The sequence below is a fragment of the Mytilus galloprovincialis genome, chromosome 13 (assembly GCF_965363235.1).
Source record: "Mytilus galloprovincialis chromosome 13, xbMytGall1.hap1.1, whole genome shotgun sequence".
In the NCBI taxonomy this organism is placed as follows: Eukaryota; Metazoa; Mollusca; class Bivalvia; order Mytilida; family Mytilidae; genus Mytilus; species Mytilus galloprovincialis.
In genome coordinates this window covers 54,330,170-54,355,900 of record NC_134850.1, presented here as the reverse complement: position 1 = coordinate 54,355,900, position 25,731 = coordinate 54,330,170, and the positions used below count along the sequence as shown (strand labels likewise).

At 32.5% G+C, this 25,731-nt stretch overlaps 1 protein-coding gene and 1 long non-coding RNA gene across 3 annotated transcripts; one reads left to right on the top strand and one right to left on the bottom strand.

The window, feature by feature from the left end:
- The first annotated feature begins 431 nt into the window (after positions 1-431).
- Positions 432-16,697, top strand: LOC143057677 (putative defense protein Hdd11-like). Of its 2 annotated transcripts, XM_076231032.1 has the most exons (5): positions 432-764; positions 10,462-10,690; positions 11,836-11,912; positions 13,359-13,370; positions 16,016-16,697. In XM_076231032.1, the coding sequence occupies exons 1-5, from the start codon at positions 557-559 to the stop codon at positions 16,399-16,401; spliced, it is 912 nt and encodes a 303-aa protein (XP_076087147.1). In that variant the 5' UTR covers positions 432-556; the 3' UTR covers positions 16,402-16,697. The 2 variants fall into 2 exon arrangements, with proteins under 2 accessions (XP_076087147.1, XP_076087148.1); XM_076231033.1 differs by lacking the exon at positions 13,359-13,370 and having other exon boundaries at positions 436-764.
- Positions 16,698-17,296: 599 nt separating this feature from the next.
- LOC143057678 (uncharacterized) lies at positions 17,297-25,461 on the bottom strand. Its single transcript, XR_012972787.1, has 4 exons — positions 25,359-25,461; positions 22,425-22,535; positions 19,062-19,353; positions 17,297-18,114 (listed from the first exon to the last, which is right to left on the bottom strand). It is a non-coding gene; the product is annotated as an uncharacterized LOC143057678 (long non-coding RNA).
- Positions 25,462-25,731: the final 270 nt, after the last annotated feature.

Here is a 25,731-nt window from a genome sequence, read left to right as displayed (position 1 = left end):
CGCTAAAAAAATAGATTGTTCTTCGCCGAAGGCGAAAAAAAAAGTTTGCACAGAAAAAAAAACCATAGCCCCCCCCCAGAAAATCAAATGGTTGCTGCCTAAGAACATTTGTTCTATTTGGATATATTCTGACATTTGAATGCAGTATGGATTTCATTCACCACTGAACACCTGGTCATGTAAAAATACACCCCTAGTTACAAATATGTACATGTAACTCATTATATCATATATTAATCGTAATAAATGCAACTTCATTGTAATGAAAAAAAGATATAAAAGTCATTGGTGTATTGTTTCATGTTCTTGTGTCATTTTCTTAATGTCAATCATAAAAAAGATATGTCAGAAAATATCTCCGTTTCCACATGTATTCCGACTGAGGTCAAGTAATTCTCTAAGGTCAAATTCGGTCATTTATTATTTTATCACCGGACCGTGCAGTTGCCGTTTTCCTTGTCATTCCATCTATAACTGTACTGCCCCGAAGCAAACACCTTGAAATACTTGTGTCTTCATCATTTTCTGCCATAATAATCTTGAATAGCATACAAACATGTACTACGAAGTTTGGATAGTATTATTAAGTTTCATTCATGTGATTCTTGGATATCCAGATGGCGCACCTGAACGTGCATGTTTTTACATGACACCAAGACATACACATCCACATACAGGCCAGCCGTGTTTAAAACAAATGGGTCCAGCCCCATATAGAATTACTGTGTCTAATACAACTTTTACTGCTGGAAATCCCATACATGGTAAGTTTTTTTAATTTAGTATCACCTCATTGAAAAGCTTTTAATAATTTTGGTCTAGGCTTATTGTTAAAGTGTGAATATTCCGTTAAATTTTCGTATACTAGTATCATAAAGGTTTCAAAAGCATGATACTATCTATTGAGTACTATAGTCTCTAAATTTCAAAAGCAATAGAGACTTTTTACATAATTTAGTTTTCCCGCTTGAATTGTTTTACATTCTCATTTCGGGCCTTTTATAGCTGACTATGCGGAATAGGCTGTGCTCATTGTTGAAAGCCACATGGTGACCTAGTGTTGATAATATCTGTGTGATTTGTCTTCTTGTGGAGAGTTGGCTCAATGGCAATCATACCGCATCTTTTTTATATTTGCTTATACCTATTGATAGTAGGTGGCTTAAAAACAGTTGTACGATTTATGATACTAGTATTTATTTCTTATTTCTATTCAAGTTCAATGACCAATTAAACAAAAATAAAATTATTTAGTAGACCTTTGGTGATTTAGAGCTTCATCTTAAATATAGACATCTCTATATCTTTTGATATTGACCATGATAATATTATTTAACACTTGGTGTATTTTGTTGAGGGTAATTTTGTGTAGTTGGGTTGCTTTCGTAGGCATTCACGTGTACCTAACATTTCCTAATATACATTTTAACAGAATAGAAACAAAAGTTCATATACAAATGAAGAGTAATGACAATTTTTTAAACAGGATAAAATAATTCTTAAGTAAAGATGTACCTTAAATATAGCTACAGTGGAAGATTCAATTTAAGTTTCCCTCATTAGAAATGACTACTTGCAGTTTCAGTATATTAAAAACGTCGAAACCTTAATTACATAGTGTTTAGACAATGAACGGTCAAATTCGGTCTTCTTTCTATTGTTGAAACTATTTTTTATATAGAAATTGCAGAAAGATTAAACTTGATGAACCAAAAGTTTGAGATAGGAAATCAAGTGACTCGCCACCTTTCAATAACTAATTCTTGCATTTTTATAAAGCAGTATAAAGGGGTGTTACAGTGTATTAGTATTATATATTTTGTATAAAACACAAAAAAAAAACAATACTGTGTGATTATTCAACATGTGATTTTCTAAAGTGGTTCTATCCAAACAACAATGTATCACAATTTATAATTAATTGTTAAATAATATCTATGTAATCTTAAGTTATTTTTCGTGTTAGACGTTGACATAAAACCTTCATAAATCTTTCTGATTTGTTTTATCATTTCTATTATTTACTGGTCATAAAAGCAAAATCTAGCGTGACAATACTGATAGTATAATCGTACAAAACTATGGCAAAAAATGAGGCATGCTTTTGTTATACATATTTTGTTATAAGTGTCCGTGACGCTCGTCATAAGTCACTGTGATTTTTTATTCACTCTTGTCTTTTCCATTATTTGTCCAATAATTACTTATGACAGTCATTTTCCTGGTGCAGATATATTCCATATCAAACATAACCACAAGTTATAGTTCATTTCAATCAACGTCATTAAACTAATTGAATATCACAATCACTGTCCTATTTTCGTCGTTTGTGACATCATCGAATACAACTTACCGGAAGTGGTATTACTAGTAGAGTTTAAACTGATTCTCCTTTCAAAATTTCAGTGGGGTTCGTTCTGCTCAATCTTGTTTTTTTTGTTTGGTTTTTTTTTTTTTTTTTTGTAGGTTTTTTTGTAGTTTTTACAGTCTTCCTATCTTTTCGCCTTGTTTTCGTATTGGCAGCGGTATAGTCTGTTTTTCTTCAGCTTATGGTTCCTAATTATTCCTTTATTAAGATACCCTACATTTTCTTTCTTTATGTTCTACAGTGTGTTTTAAAGTACATAGTCTCGTAAACTATTATGGCTGTGGAATTGGAGTGCTCGCATTTCATTTAACATTATCGAGGATAGAGTCGTAGACAGAAAACTGTATCGTAAAATTTTACTTGTATTGTGTTGTGTTGTGTTGTGTTGTGTTGTGTTGTGTTGTGTTGTATTGTGTTGTGTTGTGTTGTGTTGTGTTGTATTGTGTTGTGTTGTGCTGTGTTGTGTTGTGTTATGTTGTTAAATGAGATGGGTCTAATATTGGGGGTTGAGTCTTATAATGCATCGTGTTGTAAAATGGGCTTGTGTTTAGATTTGTTTCATATATATATCATAAAACCAATTTCATAAAAGGCCTTGGGTCGTAAAAATCTTGATTTGTCGGATTATGTTGGCTGATGTTGGCTGATGTTAGCATACATGTATGTCTTGTTTCAAATATCATGACCTGTTTGATAGAGCACGATTATGTTCACAGATATATGCATGGGTGAATTTGCCAAAATACTCTAGTATTCACTGTAGTTTGTTTGTTAATATTCCTTACTTTTATTATGGTATATTGATTTTGCATCCGTCACAGTCCGTTTTCTTGTTCTGCGAGTTGCAACATGCGTCATTGACCTTTTACCTGTTTCGATAATCGCAATAGAAAATTTGTTGATCGTTAAATCGTCTTAAATCTCAACTAACCAATGAAACGTTCACTCTGCATATATTATTGTATGTGTCTCATTGTTATAAGATTTTGTTATGCGATGTGTTGTGATAAGGGCATGGGATATGGCTGTGTATTTTGTATGCATATTTTGTTTTTATTGTTTTGTAAACAAATCAAGACGTTTCTCTTTAGATTTGATTTGTTTTATAATTTTTCATTTCGGGGCCTTTAAAAGCTTACTATGCAGTTTGTTTTTGCACATTGTTGAAGGCTGGTGACCTGTTTATTTCTTTATTTGGTCTCTTGTAGAGAGTTATCTTAATGGCAATCATACCACATCCTCATTACCTATAAAATAGGTAACAATCCTGATTAACTAGTACATGTAGTATACCAATTCTGGTCTCACTATTGTGAGTCCATCTATGTTTGCAGCCTTGTAAGCTTGTACCTTTATTTGTGATATTTGAACTGCCATCGGTGTTATATATGTTTAGACCAGTTGTGTCGGTCTGATACTGTTGATCATAATTTCTTACACTGTCTAATTGAGTCGCTTGGCTAACATGGTAGAAATACAGGATGTTGCAGCACACGATATATATAGCTAGCGCATACAACGGTTAACACGTACTATATCTATAGCTAGCTAGCGCATACAACGGTTAACACGTACTATATCTATATTGTTTTCTTCATAAAGGAACTTGAAATAAGAAAGACATTTCCGAAAATATCAAGTTCTCCTTATCAATATTCAAACAAATTGAAAAGGGGGGGGGGGGCGAGATATACTAGTAATTTGATTATTATTACAAAAATATAGGTGTAGACAGATTCTACGTAATATATCCAGTATATTTGAATATTTTCCCCTAAAAACTTGTTTTTCTTATGATTATGACACACATTATGTTAATAGTCCAAACCTTTCATGTACAAACAAGCATTTATTGCAATTTTATTTCACTTGGAGCACATAAATATTTCTTATCTTACTTTACGTTTTTCTTATTAGATACAATTAGATAAACATGAGACACAAATACAAAATTCTGGACAGCAACTGGACTTTACAAAAAGCAGGTTATCAACGCTCTTAATCAAACAAAAAATCGAAAACAGTTATTGCTTAAGACTTGGTGCTGTTGGTGATACCCCAGACTTACATGTAAAATAAAGGTACCAAATGGTAGAGTCATAGACAAATTACGACTCTTCTCATGTATGTGTCGGATATTGCAAGAGGAATACGCAGGAGTAACATGCTAACTGCATTTAGTCTGACGTAAATTTGTCTGAAAACGATTGTCGACACCCGATGTAGCCGTTGCACCCTATTTATAATGTACTTTACCAAGAGTTACATATTACCTGATTTTTTCGGACGTTAGATTGTCTTTTATCGATTGTGGATAACCGTTCCTAACAAGTATAGTAGCCCTCGCATATCGTATTCATAATGTACTTAACTGATCATACATGTACGACTTTAAAGTCAGTTTAATGTATTGTTGAGACCTTTACATAAATAAGGTATTAATTCGATACATGACATATTAAGAACAACTATGGGTTATTGTCTACATAAGATCCATTAAAGCATCAGTCCAAAATTGCTTGTTTGTGAGTATTTTCGTCAATAATGCAAAAATCACTTTATAAATAGGTCAACATCTTTCATCTGAAATATACACTCCGATGATAAAAATAAGCAAACAAAGCAAAATTATATGAGTATTTTGAAAATGATTCTTATTAGATTGATCCATAAAGGAGTAAGCATTATTTACTCTTCAATTTTCCTTCATTATCCACAGGCCTTTTTTACCTCTTGGTATATTTTGGTCAAGTAAGAATTGGTATAAAGATACCATCGAAATGAAAGAGTATGCAATATTTGCCACTGGACTTAAAATTCTACCAATATCAATTTTAAGTATCACAGTTATTACATGTATGTATGCAATTGAGTTAACTCAATAAAAACAAAGAGTCTCGTTGGGTGAAATAAAACAAATATGCGTTCTCCTAAAATATTGTAATATGTTTTCTTGGTCGATGAACTTCTCATGTTTACATTAACTGTGTATAAAATAGCGATACTTTTTTTCAAAGGTTATGAATGTTTTTTCAAGCAGAAACAATACAGTGTTTTTCGTTTCAGTTAACAATTTTAGCCTATGACATTAAGTACATTTTTTATACATATAAGATTAATGCATGCCTTCATTGCTGCCACCTTAATGTTAACCATTCAATTCAACATCCGTAGGTTGTTTGTAGCCTGTACAAATGACCGTCACAAGTCAAAAGGCATTCTAGGTAATTTAAGGAATAAAAAGATAAACAATGCACTCTTTTTAGTCTTGTGGTAGCTACATGTATATGCTATTTTGTTTAGATAAGAAGTTAACATATTAGTCTAGTATGTCCTTATAAATTTGGTTCATTTATATATTTCTTAGTTTAGTGGGACGTCCATTTTCGCTGAACTATAAAACATTTTTGATTCGGGTTCCGGAATGTTCTTGCTGTGTTGATGGGCGTTGGTGGGCTTGGGCTGTTTTCTGGTCGTAGGCCGTGTTGTTGTCTCTTTGACACATTCCCCAATTCCATTCTAAGTTTTATCGAATAAATAATAATAAAATAATATCGATACACGAAGCTCAAACCAATAATTACCAATTGGACATCACCCACCAGACGGTCCAAAATGACGTGCATGTAAGAAAAAGAAAATAATTTCAGGATTCATATATCACTCAATTCTAATTGGAGATATTTTATATAAAGAATGTGAACTATTCCCGGTTACGGGTAAGTACAGGTTGTCCCATTTTTATATATAAAAAAACAGGTGTTCATTGTTGTAGCAAAGTCACTGTACAGTCAATGAACACTTATGACAGAAATAATCATTTTAAAGAAAAACTGTGTCGACATAACACATAAAGTAAATTGTAAAAAAAAACACTTTTTGAATTCTACTGTTGACCTGTTTGTAGATTTACATACCGGCACTAGGATACATTAATGTGTAAGTTATGAATTTAAATCTACCTTTTTTATAAGTTGGTTCAGATGAGGATATTCATCTAAAATCATTTTCTAGTGATACTAATTTGTTTATCTTTGAAGAATTTTTTTTTTTAATAAAAATTACACTGTTCGTATCAATACATAAAATAAAAATTTATATTTAATAGCATGTTTGATAAAAATATACCGTTATATTTTCCTAAACTCAGAGTACAAACATTGACATATGGTACTGCTGATTTTGTAGAAATAGTGAACTTTTGAAAATGTGAGTTCTTGTGAATTCTATAGGACAAGAACAAGGTGTTTTCCTTTGATTGTTATGGGCTCCAACTTATGGCTGCTAGATAAAGTCTTCTCCTTGTCCAATTCTTTAATACTCTTAGCAATTGTATAGCAGCAGCGACTAACGGCTTATAAAGGTTCGACTCATAACTTCGATCTGTTTTCGTAGTCTGCGAATACCACAATCATGTCCTCGTTATGAGGTGAATTGCAACAGTATAACGTTTTTATAATTTCTTATTCGCATAAGATATGGTTAAGAAGAATAAAAAAAAATTCACTAAGACCTTTTAGTTAAAAAAGAAATGAACCAAAACTTGTCCACATAAAAACATGTTTCCTGTTTTAAATATATTTGGTAATTGGAAGAGCTAACCTAAAATGTCTTTAATTATACAACACGGAGAATTAAACAAAATAGTAAAATACCTGACATAGTCTAGTTAGTATATGAAACACATTTATACACATAAGGAAATTTCTGGTACACTATTATATATATATTTTTTATCAGTTTTTCGTACCTGTCATCACAATAGCACATGACATTTGTTGATTAATCTACTTATATTATACAGTAATAATAAGTTGTCAGATCACATGATTAATATTTCTATTTGTGTCTTCTTCCTTCAGTGACCATTTCATTACAGGCATAAATCACATGATGAACATACAATCTTAAATGATCGTTTTATTGTTCGGACAAAGCATATAATGTGTATTACCTTTGGTGGGCAATTGTCCGGACAAAGTATATAATGTGTATTATCTTTGGTGGGCAATTGTCCGGACAAAGTATGTAATGTGTATTTCCTTTGGTGGTCATAAAGATGACCAAACCATGAAATACTAGATTCTAGAAGTCCATGTGTCATCCTTCTTTTTTTTTGGGGGGGGGAGGAGGGGGGAGGTACTGAAAATTGTCTGCTTTGCACAATCAACATTACTATAATCATTATTATTTTAGTCCTTTGATATTTGAAGATATGAAGCGACGATTTTTTTTTCATTATCAAATCAGGATACTTTGACAAAGAACGAGAAAGCATTTCAACGATAGATAAAATAGTAAAGTGGTTTTAACTAAAAATGGTCTTTTGGTTATTTGTTTCGCTATTGTGCTCATCTTTTCAAACATGTTTGCTGGCATTCTGGAATATCATGTTAACGAATATAACAATACTCAGATTCCTTATCAATCATTAACATATAATTATGTTCTATGAACTTGCAGTTCTTATTATAACCTTTAAAATCGCTATGGACCATAAACAGACGACCAGTGTTGTTGAATATGCATACAATTGCAATATGTCTGGGGCAGTTTTTCTGGGGAAAATCTATTTATTGTTCTAAGCGAAAAACAGCTGGTCGTTCATTTCTAAAAGCTCTGAATATGAATAGTCCCGAAAGAGAGTTGTATCTCAGAGTGCAATATATTTGTGTATTTTCGGTAAACATTTACCATCAAGTTTTTTATTTGCTTATATATTTCAGTTGTTGAAAAATTGTTATGTTTATTTATATAATGTCTCCAGATTTTGCCCAAGGTCTTACTTAAATATCAACTTTTTTATTTAGGTCTTTCCACTTTTCGCGGAAAGACCTTTTGTTTTTCTTCTGATTATTTTTTTTTTTCTTCTGCCGTCTGAGATGCTTTTTTGTTTTACAACATATCGAATGGATTTTTTTACCAATGATATTGTACAGTAATTGGGGTTTCAAAACTCACCCTGTGTGACCGAACACTAGTCTTATTCTTATAGGAGTTATTTCCCCGCGTCCCCTTTTTCTTGTTATCGCTATATCTCTAAAACTGTAAAAGATTTTAGCAAACTGTTTTCACCAAATTGTTCGTCATACTCGAGAATGATTTGGTTTATTTTGACTTGAGTGATCGGAAGACATCTTATATGGTAGTTATTTCCCTTTGAAAATTTAAGATAGGCGATGTGTTGGATAAATTCATACGTTTTAAGTCGTAGAGGCCTACAGTCTTTTGATATGAAGTCCTTGGTCCATTTGAAGGAAATTGAGGTCAGGTCAAAGGTCAAGGTCATGTTTTAAATTTTGAATTTTGCTTGTTATCGTTATTCCACAGAAACTGTGACAGTAAATGATATGATGTGTTTACCAAATAACTGTTTACAATTAGGCGCAACTTCAACCTATTTCAGTCAAAGTGTTTTGGTTAACCCTTATAGGAGTTTTCTCCCCTTATGTATTTCAAATCAGTATTATTCCACAACTATACAAGTGATTGACCCGGTCTTCCGTTTTAAGTTCACTGACCTATGACCTTGAAATTGAGATCAAGGTCGAGGGTCAAGGTCATGTTATTTTGAATTTTGCTTGTTATCGTTATAGAAAAGAAACTGTTACAGTTAATGATATGATTTGTTTGCCAACTTACTGTTTACAAAAAGGCGCAACTTCAACCTATTTCAGTCTAATTGTTTTGGTTAACCCTTATAGGAGTTTTCTCCCCTTATGTATTTGAAATCGGTATTACTTCACAACCATACAAATAATTGACCTGGGGTCTTTTGATTTGAGATCACTGTCCTATGGCCTTGAAATTGAGGTCAAGGTCAATGGTCAATTTGGATTTTGACCTTTGCTAAAAATGATTTTCTGTTCATAATAAAACAATTAAGTCTTCTGCATATACCTATTAATCTTATGTTTTTATATCAATTTGAAGAACCAAATTACATTAACAAGGAATGACATCGTTTTTTAAATTTCATTCTTATTATCGAAATGGAAAGAGCTTCAATTGTTCTCTGAAGAATTGGTTTTTAATTTATTATCTTTATTTATACATTGTTAGTAAACAAACAGTAATGCTTTTATTGCTCATTAATTTGTTTTTAAGATACAATAAAATATTGTTTCTTTCATACTTGATCATGCATGAAGCATAACAGCTAAAACGTGTTACATTTACGTAGTATCCTAGCAGACGTTTTCATTTATTCACCTAGAGTGAGAACATATAATTGTAACTTTTTGTTTTATGATTAAAGACTTTACGGATTCTTGAACATGTCATATTTGTTACATTCTGCAACAAATTTCAAGTAGAAAAAAATGTTATTTGTGTTTTTAAGAGATAAAATGCTTACTATTGTGAATATCAGTTTGACAAACTATGTTGTTCCTGTGCTGGGTACAACTATAGCCAAAATGGTTGAAACTGAATTCAATAACGAGTTGAAAGGTGAAAATATCATCTCCTAAAACCATACACATTTAAATTTGGTACCTCTTTAAGAAAATAAATCATAAACTCTATATTTATCTATAGTATTAATCTTCAATTGTAACCCATTTATTAATTGCATTTTAAATCCAAGATAAACGTTAATCAAGGAAGGTTAATGTTTCTGAAGGTTACTATAAAACATTATCTTAAGGGATATGACAAAACAAAAATAAACATTCATATTTTTTCCAAATGGTTAAAAAAATATAATTGTGCATTAAGATTGATTGAAGGCAATCTCCATAGTTTCGACAGTTACTGCAGTTTCAGGTAGAGTTGACCTTACTTGGACTGCCAATGAGACAACTGTCAACAAACGACAAAATGACACATACGTTACAATTATATGTATTCGTACGGTCTCAATCAATGAGAAAAACCAATGCAACATACCGAAAACACGCAAATATATGAGAGAACCCAGAAAAACAAATGTAAAATAATTCAAACGATGTCCTCGATGTCCATTGTTTGGGTTTAAAGGTTCTGATGCAAATTCAGATGACCCCTTTGGACGCAACAAATGTATGAGGTGTTATTTAAATGTTCTATGGTATGTAGTAAGCATTTTCATAGTATTACGTTTTCTCTTTCAGTAACAATAACTGGTGCTCCTTTTAAAGGATTTTTCATAATAGCAGCTGAAGAAGGTTCAAAAGACTGGCCAAGCGGTACATTTAGTTCACAAGACCCCCATAAAGGTAGAACAGTGTGGTGTTCTGTTCGAAATGATGCAGCCACACATTCAAACGACAGATGGAAGGATGCCGTCACGTTACAGTGGTGGGGACCAAGCTTTTCTCCAGCAGATATGATTAGATTTGTGTAAGTTATCAATACATACAACATGTAGGATTAAAGTCAATAAAGTAAATTTGAAAAGGTTACGTTAATTGCTTCTAGATAAAAAAAAAAGTTTCAAGTTGATCAATAGATATGTAAAAGAAAGTTAAAAAAAAAGTGTTACGGGCCAACAATCACTCTTAAACGCAGCGGGAAAATGCGGTGTTGAGCTTTAGTCGGGTGACCCCTAAATAATAATGTTTACTAGTTTAGCGAAATGAATGCCACACTAAACTCCGAAACATATAAATGAACCAAAATTTAAAAAAAAAACACACGAGAATTACAAAGACTAGAGGTTTCTGTCAATTGACAGGCTCAAAAATGTGGCGGGAGTAAACATGTTTGTGAGATTTTATTTAACACTCACCCTATTTCTCTGGACAATACGTATGGAGTAAACAAATTCACAACAATACGCACTATGAAACTCTCAAGAAGTCTGAGTCCAATGTTATAATACTCAAATATAGTAGTTAACAGAAGTACCTAAGGCAGCAACCATTTGATTTTCTGGGGGGGGCTATGGTTTTTTTTGGAAAAAAAAGTTTGTTTCCAGGTTTTGGTGAAAAAAATAATTTGTTTTGGACCCTGAGTAAAAAAAATTGTTTGTTTCACCCTCAGCTGCCACTATATGTAATGCTAAAATTGAAAGAAAAAAATTGTCTTCGGTTTGTTGCTAAAAAAATAGATTGCTCTTCGCCGAAGGCGAAAAAAAAAGTTTGCACAGAAAAAAAAACCATAGCCCCCCCCAGAAAATCAAATGGTTGCTGCCTAAGCAAAATGACAATGATTAACATAAATTATCAAAGGAATACTAGCAGTTACTGATATGTCAGCCCCAGACCTCAATTTACATTACTTTGTGAAAAATTCAAAATCATTAATTACCGAACTCAACCATGAGCTCAAGCTATCGTATGAGATTCCAAACTTTAAAGCATAACGTACAAAGGACCAAAGGAATGCTCAAAAGCATTGAACGGAGGAGTAGACCACACCAACGTCCGAAGCTCAAAAAATAGATACTAGTAGTATACAACTAAAAACAACATATAATTTTTTTTATGTCATATTTTTATAATTGTACTATTATAATAATTAAATATAAAATGTATACATTGCAGAGCTACAGTTGTTACAAACAGAACAACATACTGGACAGACATATTAGGACCAGTGATGACCCAAGGTCAAGCTGCAGGTAACAATACAAAATATGGGACAGTATTATACTCTCCTATCAAACATTTCATTTTAGATAAAGAAATAGTAGGAGCTTTGATTCTTAGGCAGCAACCATTTGATTTTCTGGGGGGGGCTATGGTTTTTTTTTCTGGACAAATTTTTTTTTTCGCCTGCGGCGAAAAACAATCTATTTTTTCCCCGACAATTCGAAAACAATTTTTTTCTTTCAATTTTAGCATTACATATAGTGGCAGCTGAGGGTGAAACAAACAATTTTTTTTTCTCAGAATCAAAAACAAATTATTTTTTTCTCGAAAAACTGGAAACAAACTTTTTTTTCCAAAAAAAACCATAGCCCCCCCCCCCCCCCCCAGAAAATCAAATGGTTGCTGCCTTATCACTAAATTAGCTGACAAAACAATGAAATATATACTAACTTACAACTGCATTTGTTCGCGAGTTTACTGCTTAAAATACTTATAATTCGAATGTTCAAGAGTCAGCTATGACTTATAATTCGATTGTTCGATAGTCAATAATGAATTATAATTCGATTGTTCGAGGGTTGGCAGTATAATTACTTACAATATGATTGTTCGAGAGGTATCTTTATTATTTAAAATTCAATTGTTCGAGAGTCGATTGGTATTAATTATAATTCGATTGTTCGAGAGTCAATTGTATGACTTGTGAATAACTTCTGTTGTTCGAGATTCCACTGTAGTGCCTTAGTTACATATTTATTACACAAATTAATATGCAAAATAACACACTAGTAGTTAAACTCCCTGCGAAAACCAGTTACAATGAATTACTTCATATTTTAAGGTTTAGTGAGAAACCTATATATTATATAACCAGTACTAATTGTTCATTTCTTTTAGATTCCATTTTAAAACCATATCAATTCTTAACTTAATATGTTCATGCTTTAGAGCATATAGTTTTAGCTTTAACTTGCTGTTAGAAGATCTAGAAATTTGAGAATCAGTGAAAATATTAAAGATTTGAATGTGAAATGCGCAAATGATTAAGTAGAGTTAATCATCTCGATTGCTTTTTATGCTTATGTTTTATGCGATAATTTTAATAATCTTCTAAAACAAAGTTGGATCCAGATAGACACGTAGGATTGGATAATTATTTGAATGCTCATTTACCGTCAGTTTCTTATTGGTTTAAAAAAATGCTATTTGTTGGCTTATAACCCACGAACATTTTTTTTTTTAAACTGAAATAGCTATGTGTTTTTGCAATTTATTAATTTTACATTTAAATCTTCATTGAGAAATAAGACATAATTCCAAAATACTTAAAAGAAAATATTTGTTTTCTCCTTGGGTAAAAGCTTTTATATTATCTTATTCGTTACACAATCTGAATTCAACGTTTTAAACAGCGCATGCGTGTATTCAAGAGATGTCGCTTCCTCTAACCGCTGTAACAACAATTGTTATTTCAGAATCAGAACAAGGTATATATGCATGATACTCATTTTGTCAAAGCAATGGCAAAGTCTTTGTCAAGGGTTAAAACATTCTAACATATCCAAAGGATTTTATTTTACTTCTCTTGGTTATTAATTTTAAATCCTTTCTATGCAAAATATTCATTTATGTATTTCTTTCTGTATTTTCTTTTTACACTTATAGAACATTATTTTTCTAAACTAGATAAGCCACTGTATGCATATTAACCACTTAAGATATGAAGACAAAAACACTCTTTTCATTATGATGAAAAGATGTTATATTGATGAAAACTTTGCTGTTGTTTTCTGAGCGGAACTGTTGCTTGGGCATGTAAAACAGGTATATTTTGGTCTGGTACGAATTGACAGTAACACTTTGACTTATCGTCCACAAGAATGTCCGAACTGCATTTTTGTGAGAAAGGCGAAACGTTTTTATATGTTTTAGTAATCGTTAGACGTATTGTAATCCAATAAAATGTTTTATTTATTTTTATGATTCGAGAAAAATTCAGAAAAGCAACCAAATTATTTTATCAAGACCGTGTTCAATGCGTTATCTTTTCATTTTATTTTATTGAGATAGATGTGCACGGTATGTCAGATCTGAATTACTATCTAAATAGAAGAAGGATGGATAATAAAACATAAAAATAAATAAAGTTAAGATCCTTATTGTTAAGTCATCATTCTTTTTTTTACCATTTCATACATATTCAAACATTGTCTGCTCTATGGTCGGGTTGTTGTCCCTTTGACACATTCCCCATTTCTTTTCCCAATTTTATGTAAAAGTGGTTGCTAAATGTTTTGTCAAGCACCAATTCATTTTTATACCTAAATTCAGCCTATCGAAATCATGTTAAAGGATTTAAAATTCACTTCCCCTCTTTTATTTCTTTCAGACTATGGTAAATATTAGTATTCTTTCTATTATACCCCAAAAAGGCTTTTGTATACATCTTCATAGTCCAATTAGCTTAAGAATGAATACTTATATGGAGCAGACCACTTTAATTGCAGGCTGACATTCATATGTGAATAGTTACTGTACATAAAATTTGCGTATATATTTATCAGATATAAGGGAAAACCTCGACAATGTATATATATACATATATATCAATTTAAAATGGTTCATGTAAGGAACTATATATACAGAGTACAATGTATGTATACATATATCCTCAGGTATACATAGAAATATTACTACACATAACGAGTGGTTTATGGAAGCTGGGCTTATAGTTGTAAAGTTTATCTAGAACTCTATACGGGTTTTTTTAATAAGAAATAATTTCCAAAGAAACGAATAAAGAACAAACCAGTAGTACAGGGAAACAATCATTGTATTAAAAACCGACCATTTTACAGCATTATTTGATTTAAAATACCTTTATTCGGTATTTATTTACTTTTTGTAGGAAGTTCGCTCGTCATAGATATTGAAATTTTCAATTTTATGCAAGTGATAGTCATTGCGAAAGAATTTTTTTCTCATCTTCCGAATGTTTTTTACTCGATCAGCTTGGTGTACATATACAAAAAATGGGATTCATAACTTTTAAAATGTTAAACTGCTCAATCTTTTAGGATTGATACGCTTATGCGTATGCGTTTTTCAAGGATTTGATGTGTGTGCATGTGCAAGTGCATGTAAAGCTGCTTTGTCGCTGGTATACTGCTGATTTAGATATTTCTATTTGCTTGCCCATGGTCACTCATATACATATTTTCTGACAATCTCATATAACCTTGAATTACGTTTGTCTATTGTTTGCAGTCCCCCATTCAGTTATATTAATTCAAATAATAGAACATTTTTAACATTATATCAACACTAAAAACTATCTATAAAAGTTATGAAATGTCTACAACATGTATATGTTTTAATAGATTTTTCTACAGCCAAGACAAGAGCTAGTGCATTAAGGATGTTTGCTCCTCTGTTAAAAAAATGACAAATGGCATTTTAAAGAAATGTTATAAAATTATGAGTGAAAATAAGTGGTTAAAAGTCAACAATTTTCTTGGCACAACATAAATAAACTAGAGAATTCTGATTATCTGACAAAAAAAAAACAACAAAAACAACAAAGTAAAGGAGATCCTTAAGGGATTGATGTACAGTCAAGAATTGAATAAATGTATTGATCATTATCACTGTACTAGCATACATATTTTTTTAAGGGGCCAGCTGAAGGACGCCTCCGGGTGCGGGAGTTTCTCGCTACATTAAAGACCCATTGGTGGCCTTCGGCTTTTGTCTGCTCTATGGTCGGGTTGTTGTGGCTTTGACAAATTCCCCATTTCCTTTCTCAATTTTATAAATATGATAAAAATCCTATTGCCATGATATTTTCGAATTTCATTTCAATTCTGACGGGCTTAGATTTAAAATGTCAAAATGATCGATACCTATTCAAATGCACTTCTTTCATAAGGAACATTAGGTATTGCTAATAAATATACTAACCTGTCAATTCACCATTAACTACGAAATAGTGAGGCAAAACAAAATAAAAACAGTGCTACATAAATATTTGCGTAAAATACTTAACAAGTATGCTACCGAAATAAAAGCGTTTCTCCGGACTCTGTCAAAAGCTTTTTCAGTCTAACTATAATAAACATATCTTATATTCTAGAGGGAGCAGTCGTAGAAGGAGCGGGAGGTTTATTCGCAGGAACAGGAAGAGATGCATGGGGATACCCAACAACTGCATCATGGATGAGCAACAACAACAACAGAGGAGGAGGTGGAGTGGGAGGCATGGGAGGAGCAGGAGGAGGAAGAGGTTTTTCACCCAATGTTGGAGGATTTAACAATAATAGAGGGTTTAACAGTTTTGCCCGTGGAGCAGGAGGAGAGGGTCCCACTAAACCAACACCGACAGAGGGCGGGTCAATATGGAATGAACAACCACGTCGGGGGAATTCGTTTCAAGGTCGTGGTGGAGGTAATGCAGGTAGAGGCTCTACGAATAATGCATTCCTTCAAATGGTGAAATCCTTATTTGGAATGAAGAAATGATTGAAACGTTTGTGATACAAATAAACACAATTTAATTATAAATCGAAAAATATTTGTCCACATATTTCCGAACAGGATATTCGGAAATAATTTTACATGAGCCTAGGTTAGCTGCGGTTTACTGAAAGGCGTCTTTTTCTCATTAAAGATGCTACATGAAGTCCCTCTATCATTTTAAATGTTATGTTTCTCCACGTTAGGAGGTCATCTGATATAGCAGCTTTTATTATAATTTGACAAGTGAATGGTCATGAATATTCGCGATTATTTTTTCCTATTAAAACTATATAAAATTGTGTTTGTTTTATTTCTTATATATACAACACATGAAACGCCGTTGCTTGTAGGATATAAGAAATATATAATAAGAATATAAGCACCATCCATCTAAGAGAATTCTACAGTTGCATAATTTTCCGCACATGGAAAGTGCGTTCGAGTACAATCTTAATTGCCTAGGATAGACAGGGGCATGCCAAAGTTCGATGGTTCTTCCAAGAAATTCTGTGTTCCTCCAATAATAAAATCTGGCTACCATTAAGTAGTCAATAATGCTGAAAGCGACGTTAAACACGAACACATAAATTAATACCTCAATATTTTTGGAAGAAATTTAAAAAAAAAAAAGTATCAACAATGTCAAAATGTTTATTTTGTGGTTTTTGTCATCAGAAGATTAAAACTCATACAGTACATATATACATGCAGTCGGCTATATAAGGCCCAGACTAATAATTCAATTACATAAATGTGTCTTATTCATCACTTTCTTCTTTCAAATCAGTGTTGGTCTTATTATATCTTCCTGTAGAACTATGTGTTACGACAGCCATAAGGATCGTACAGAAAAACAGCAGCACCCCACAGACTAAAGTCTGATGTAGAAACATACGATAAAAGCGATTGCCGTTCCTGTTAAATTGATAAAGAAGTTTCCCCATCCCATTCCACTTGGGTATAAAGGAGATACAAACATGCCCAGAAATATGCCCAAAATCCACAACGCCTGCTTACTGTGTCGAGCGAATATCTCTAACAGTACTGTAGTCACCAGTAATCCGAAGGATTCGAGTACGACTAAAATACGTACTGGTATATATCTACCGGTTATTAATCCTGCCAGCCTAGATAGTGTATAACTAATGGCAAAAGCAGTGTTAAGAATTGAACCATCATCTCCCGAAAAGTTCAGTTTATCTATGGAGTAACTTCTGAGAAACGTTTTAATGATTATCTCTCCACCAATAGTATTGAAGAAATAAAAGAATAACAGTCCCATTATTTGTACACTGTACAGACGATTTCCACCGGTACATTTCTTTGGATCAATAAATTTAGTTAATTCTTGGATTTTAATTTTTCCTTTTACTGTCTTGATGGACACATGTGTTATCTGTCTGTAACAAAATTGATAGAAAACAAAAATAGTAGCTACTGATGCAACAATTATTGCAACGACAAGGTAGCCGGTTTTAATTCTCGAGACTTTCAAATACTGACTACTAGTAACTGTTTCATTGTCATGTTGATCTGTGTAATTTAGATCCTGTCCAATAGACGATGTTTCATTTGTAATATCAGGTGACAAGACTGCTAAAAAGGGATTGAGTATCAATGGCACTATAATTGCTCCGACCCCATATCCAAAATGTAGAACATGTAACGGTCCTGTTGCCTTTTCTTTCCACAGCCCAATTAAAATGGTTTGACCAGCTATAAAAAATAATGAAGCAATTTTATAAAGTTATACTCGGTAATGATAAGAAAATTGTTTTCAAATATCGAAACAAGTAATAACAACTAATCGAAAACGTTGTAAAATCGTCTTCTCAGAATTAACATATTTAAGCCTCAAGTAATACTAAATATATCGTCACATAATTCGCTGATCGAGCACATCATTCACCTATCGGGATCATTATTCACCTATCGAGCACATCATTCACCTATCGGTCGCATAATTCGCATATCGGGCATGTAAGTTACCTATCTGTCACACAATTTGCTTAACAGAACATCATTCACCTATTGGTCACATCCTTCATCTATCGATCACATAATTCGCCTGTATGAATCACAATTCACCTATCGGTCACATAATTCGTCTATCGGGCACATCATTCACATATCCAGTACATAATTCGCCGATCGGGCATGATATTTACCTATCGGTCACATAATTCGCCCCTTGGGCATATCTTTTAATCGGTCACATACTTTGCCTATTTGTCAAATCATTTACCTAACAAGCACATAATTCGACGATCGATCACATCATTCACATATTGGTCACATCATTCACCTGTAGGACACATCAATCACCTATAGGGCACATCGCACAACTATCGGGCATAAAGTCACCTATCGAACACATTATTTACCTACATGTATCAGTCTGGATCACCTCATTTAATCCCCGGATGTTTGTTGGGTTCTTGTTGCTTATCTTTTAATTAGTTGAACTTGTAGAATAGCGTGTGTGTTTGTCTTTTTTCTTTTTCTGTCTTTGTTCGACATATCATTGTTTAGTTTTCCATATTAGTTTCCAACCTTTTATTAATTTAAATACTTAAAATCGTTTATTTATATTTAATTTTTTGAAACTTTTTGATACTAGGGATGTTAATTCTTAAACACTGTTACTTTACTTATCTACTCACCTATATTTTGTAAACCTGCGCACATTCCCCTGATACAAAATAATGCCCACAGTACCCCAAATAAGGGTGTATACGGAGTAAGTAGTGTAGCTAATGCAGACACAGATAAGCATAGAGCCACCATTAGATCACAGTATCTTCCAAATCTATCTACCAACGGCCCACCTAAAACAGCTAATATAATATAGCCCACACTAGACCCAACCATCGCACGTGCCATTACTTCATAGTTTGAATTAGTCAGGATTATCAGATCTTTTAGAGTTGTACCAGTTAGCTCTTGCTCTAGACCCTAAATGATTACAAATAAATATTCATTGCAATTATTCTTATCTTTCATTATCAAAGTTGCTGTCATCTTTTCTGTCATCAAATCTAAAAGAAAAAAAACGCACAAAAACTTCATTAAATGGCACGAATTTAGCTTTTTTACGTGTTTTTAGATTTAGATTCTTGATAATATTTGAAATTTTGATTTACTCTCAATCTCTTATAGGTCTTAAGGCAATATGCCAAATGATTTTGTATACATATGATACATGGTAAAGATAAACGCGAGTACAGATTTATTTTCAAATAAAGTCTACCTTCAGCATGCATTACCAAGTACTTATTGAAGTCAATACCAGTGCAATCAGATAAAACAGTTACTGCAAAATTAGAATTTGAACATTGTTGTAAATTCAGTGATAAAAATTGTAGTGATTCTATTCATTGATAAAGATTTTCAGTGATAATCTGTTCTATAATAAAAAGGCCTTTATCATGAATCACATCCTCGACATATACTGAATACTTTTACCTTAGATTTTCTCAGACTGACGAACTCCAGAACAAACTAACTAGATATTATGATCCTTACAATTCAGACACATCGGAGACAAGGGAAATCAAATATAGAATTTAGCTCATAACTCAATGTAGGGGATGCCATATCTGCTACAGGGAAATTGAAGTCTTTTTTAAGACTTTAAGAATTATACCAAGGTGTGTCAGAAGAAAAACAATAACTTCACTCTTCCGCCAGCGCTCTTACGAGCTATGTTCTTGTTGTGTGTGTCTATGGAAAAGATTCCCGCATCGCGTCTGAAGTTCATTTGTTAGTTAATTAAAGAAAAATCACAGAAAGGCGCTTCTGAACAGTATATTGTCTATAAAGATAACACAAATTCGTAAATGTATGGCTATTACAAAATAAATCGTTTCTGTAGCAACATTCTTCCTTTTACATATGGGATTGACCGTGCAGTTATATCATTAATTTAAATATGGGAATAAGGGTCACGAACATTGATAGAAACTTTGTACTCACATAGCTTTTGTGTTTCCTATGCAGAGGTAAGACTTTACCTGACAGGCATTGCCGTGTACGAGTTTGACCGAATCAAGACGTTATTTACGCTCCAGATGGCATTGTTTCAAAACACCAAGGGGGATGTTTGATACAGAAAGGTGCCGACAATATATTCACCAACACGGAGACAAACGATAGTTAGGAACGTTTCATTCCATGGCACGAGCAGAATTTCAAGTTTCTCGCTGCATTGAAGACCTACATGTATTGATGATCTTCGGCTGTTGTCTGCTCTATGGTCGGGTTGTTGTCTCTTTGGCACATTCCCCATTTCCATTCTTAATTTTATTTTTAATCCACAATTGATTCCAGAATGCGTCAGATGAAAGTGAAGAGGGGTCAAGATAACACTTTTCAATTGACTGAGAGTGCATCATCGTTGGCTTCAGTTTCATTATACCAAAGGTAAGATAGGTCCTGTTCGTGTTCCGAATTTGACCGGGATGACGAAAAATGGAAAAATCCCAACATTTTGCATTGGACAAATGCCATCAGATTACTTACATGATTAACTTTGTACCTGCAAAGGTAAATTTTTGTGCTCAAAAGCTGTGTTTGTTTTGATCAAACTCTGTCCTGCGCCGAACTTGTTCGTGTCAAAAAAGGGGAGGATGTTGTAAAGCTAAAATTTGTACAAAATCCGCATATGAGGACGAAAAGATTGATTCATAGCCCTATTTAATGAAGACTAGAGCTATTGTATGTCACTTTTAAAAGACAAGTTATATAAGGGTCGTGACTGATTTTGAATTACAACATAATCAAATTGGTATTACATTGTATGATTTTTCATCGCTTTTGTAAAAAAATGATGAGTCTACTCTTTTTTACCAGGATAATCCCATTAAGACAGTTTACTGCACTAAAGTGACTCTGTTTTACACTCAACCAAACGTTAAATTAATGCAAGTCACACTTATGATTTGTTTCAAACCTCGCATTCGCCTCGGTTGACTATGGTATGTTTTTTATTATAACTGATCTGTCCATACTTTGCAAATACACAACCTGTACATTGTATTTATCTATTATAACTAGATACTAATTTTCACAAAATACACAATCATTTAGATGCAAAATAAAAAACACTGTTTCAGTGCTTGAATTTTTTTTTTTTTCAAAGATAAAAAATATATTGAAATAATTTGATAAACAGATGTTTTATAGTTTAGAAAATAGTTATGTAATATACTGTCGCAGTAAATAAAAAGTATAAGTAGTATGAAAGTTTATGGATGTGAAAAGGTCAAGGCCACCTCTTCTTTTGCTACATATATGTCATAAATGGAAAAAACAGAAGGTTTCAGATCAACACCGTTTTGTGATAGCAGCTCTTCATATAAGTAGTCCAATATGTCGTTTTAACATCGTTTATAGAATATGTTTATGATTGAACCGTTGTTATGCATTCTATTAAAAAAATATCAGAAAAATTCTCCTTTTCGCCCTTGTGGTTGAAATATTGATATTTTTAGGTCTGACCTTTGACCACAAGTGTGACCATTCTGGATTTTTACGACCAAACCGTGTTCTTATTGTACTTATTGAACTCTGGTTGCAGTACTGTTACAGACAAAGTCCAAATTGTTGTACTTTCTCATGACATAATGTACATGTAGTCTATATATAATAGTTGGTTTATCAATGTCTATGCACATTTTTGTACACACGGTAACTTCGTCAAACATAGTTTACATGATTATGGTAAATGTTGGGAGAACATAAGAACCGTTTTATTCTGTAAAACATGTAAAACTGATGTTGGTTGTCATTTGTCTTAAATGAGATGTATAACAAGAGTTGCATCCCTTGCATCATGGATATAAATATTTCAGAACTCCAACTGAATTTGTAGTAGCAATGAATTTATCGAACTGCAAAATTAAAGGAAAAAACCGGCAAAACCCTCTTTTTTATGTGTGTAAATAGTACTGTTGATCATAATCATTATATTTTTATTTTTGACTTAATAAAACGTCACGACAGATATTTCAAATACGGTAACCTACCAGTGCAAACATTGAACATATCAGAAATAAAGTTTTGACGGTCTTTTCTCTTTTGGTATAGTCTTCTGACTCCAAATTGTCTTTTGTATGCCTCATCGCCATGTCATTCATCTAGATATAGATAAAAGCATTAGATAAGTTGAGTGCTAGTATTAAACAATCATACATTTTTTATTGAACCTTCAACGTAATTATTATGATAATTTTCAAGCAACATTGATCCTTACGACAATACGCATCCAAAGTAAAATGTGTATTGTCAAATTACTTATTGAACAACATTTGCATTGAGTTGATACATGCGATCCAAGTTTTCCGGTCTTCAAACATTAATTCAATATACTGTTGTTCGATACTCTTGTTTTTGATTTTTGCCAGATATTTGAAAGCGTCTGGTTTTATCCAAGTGTTGCTATTAACAAAATTTCCGCACTTACTCCTACTTTTCTTTTCATAAAGTTATTACTTCACACAGTTTTAAATGCAATATTTGAGAATCCTATAAAAACCTTGTTATTTTTCATAAATTTTGAAAGAAAAAGGATGCTAATGTCAATAGTATGAAAAGTCTATAATAGTTATTTCCCGCCAAATTTTTAAATGTCTTATATTTAACCCTTACGTTTTTCTGCTTTTTTAGTGTCTTTATTTATATTCTATATATATATTTATAAAAGTCTTTTAAAAAGATTGTAATTATGAAACAGAGCAGCGAACGTCTTTAAAAGTAAAATACTGAGGATTTAGTTTGAAATCGAAGATTATCCACAGAGTAGAAAAGGATACACTATTAAGGGACTGTCAATTGGCGGCAAAAAAATTAATTCACTGTCATCTCCTTTTCTACTTGTTACTTATGTCTTCTTTAATTTTTCGTAGAGTGTTTTCTAGAGGTAACCAGTAATTAAAACCCATTATTTTTTTTTCGTTTATTATTTTATTATCATCATATTAGCAATTGTAGAAATATCAAGCAGCCGATTTCCAAACTAGGAAATACGAAATCTAGAAAATAAACCTGAATCACATTTTTTCTGTAAAATTAATGTTTTCAAATGTTGAAATATTCGAAAAATAAGGTTTTTTTTTCTAAAAGTTTATAGATTTGCACAAGGCTTATTCGGAAAACATTGTTTGATCTGTCTGTTTTTAATGCTCTCTAATTTTGATATGACATTTAAAATATTCTTATTTGCGAGTAACTAATGAGTCGTATGAAGCCGAATCACGTTTATGGTGAACAACATAATAAGCCTGGTGTATTCGATAAATGTTTATTAACTAATAACTTTAAGCTAGACCAATACCTATTCCAGCTAACAAATACTGTATCTCTGTACATTATAAGTTATCTTTCAAATTGTACCAATCATTACACATCTATCGTATTTCGTTTCACGATGATTAAACTTTAGTTAATCAGGTACTATTTTCAGTAATGTATTATGTTGTCTGCTGACACATTATCAAAAATGTTTCCGAATTCCTCCTCGTCTATATTTTGCAACCTTTCTGCACTCTTTTAACTTTCTCATCTGTCATTTTGATGTTGTTGTCATTAACTGTTAACGAAGTTAAATGAAGTTGCGATTCTGATTTGCTGAATACATAAGAAGCCATTTTTTAAGTACTAACTGTTCAAACCAGTGTATTAGTGCCTTAATTAGTTAAAAACAAAGGTTTAAAAATAGTACTGTTTGTAAGACCCAGTGTATCAGTATCTTATTAAACAAACACCTTAAAGGAATTGATATATTACTGCTTTTGAGGCGAAGTTTGCACATCTTTACAAATGTAGATGCATTCAAAATAAAACAAAATATGCGTCTTTATGTACATGATTTATCCCCCTTTCTCTAGGAAATGACAAATGCACGCATAACTAAGAAATGATTTGGCCGATTTGTTCATGTGTTGTAACAAATTAAAACTTAAAAAGAAAGAATCAAATCGATGACATTAATGCGTTCATACCGCCACAGAGTTTAAACTAGTCTATAACATACCCCCACAGAGTTTAGACTAGTCTATAACATCTACCCCACAGAGTTTAGACTAGTCTGTAACATAACCCCCACAGAGTTTAGACTAGTCTATAACATCACCCCATAGAGTTTAGACTAGTCTATAACATCACCCCCACAGAGTTTAGACTAGTCTATAACATCCCCCCATAGAGTGTAGACTAGTCTATAACATCACCCCCACAGAGTGTAGACTAGTCTATAACATCACCACCACAGAGTTTAGACTAGTCTATAACATCACCCCCACAGAGTTTAGACTAGTCTATAACATCACCCCCACAGAGTGTAGACTAGTCTATAACATCACCCCCACAGAGTTTAGACTAGTCTATAACATCACCCCCACAGAGTTTAGACTAGTCTATAACATCACCCCCACAGAGTTTAGACTAGTCTATAACATCACCCCATAGAGTTTAGAGTAGTCTATAACATCACCCCCAGAGTTTAGACTAGTCTATAACATCACCCATAGAGTTTAGACTATTCTATAACATCACCCCCACAGAGTTTAGACTAGTCTATAACATCACCCCCACAGAGTTTAGACTAGTCTATAACATCACCCCCACAGAGTTTAGACTAGTCTATAACATCACCCCCATAGAGTTTAGACTAGTCTATAAGATCTTAATTGTTACAACTTTGTTTCTTTTAACGAAAAACTGCTTTATGATGCAAGTTATTATTTTTCAATAAAATTAACGGTACCAATTTTCTTGCACCAGATGCGCATTTCGACAATACATGTCTCTTCAGTGATGCTCGTGGCCAAAATATTTGAAATCCAAAGCTTATATAAAAGATGAAGAGCTATAATCCAAAAGGTCCAAAAAGTATAGCCAAATCCGTGGAAGGAATCAGAGCTTTGCATGAAGGATTAAAATTTTCATTAACAAATACTTACCGTAGTGATATTTTTCCTTTAAAATTTTTAAGATGTTAAATTTTAATCACTTATAAAATTAACCTGACCGATATCACAAATAATCATTGATCATATTTTGGTATCTATCTTAGTAAGTATTCTACATCGTTCTTGAAGTACATGTATGTATAGGTCATATAAAAGTTATACGATATGGTTTATCAATTGACGCTCGAACATTCTTATGGAAGAACAGATTGTAAACTTTTATTACTGAAACCCTTGTTTCTATACTAAAAGAGAAAAAGAAATATGAAATACACTAAATCAGCTGAAAATACAGATATTAAAAGAAAACTATTAAACTTTTCGGCATCAAGTTTCCCGCTCTGACGATAGTCTATAGGTATGT

What these genes read in the sequence shown, in the direction of transcription:
- LOC143057677 (XM_076231032.1), top strand. Translation starts at nt 557, where the DNA reads ATGTACTACGAAGTTTGGATAGTATTATTAAGTTTCATTCATGTGATT. An exon ending in TGCTGGAAATCCCATACATG is followed by an intron (nt 765 to 10,461) that starts GTAAGTTTTTTT and finishes TTTCTCTTTCAG; the next exon opens with TAACAATAACTGGTGCTCCT. An exon ending in GCAGATATGATTAGATTTGT is followed by an intron (nt 10,691 to 11,835) that starts GTAAGTTATCAA and finishes TATACATTGCAG; the next exon opens with AGCTACAGTTGTTACAAACA.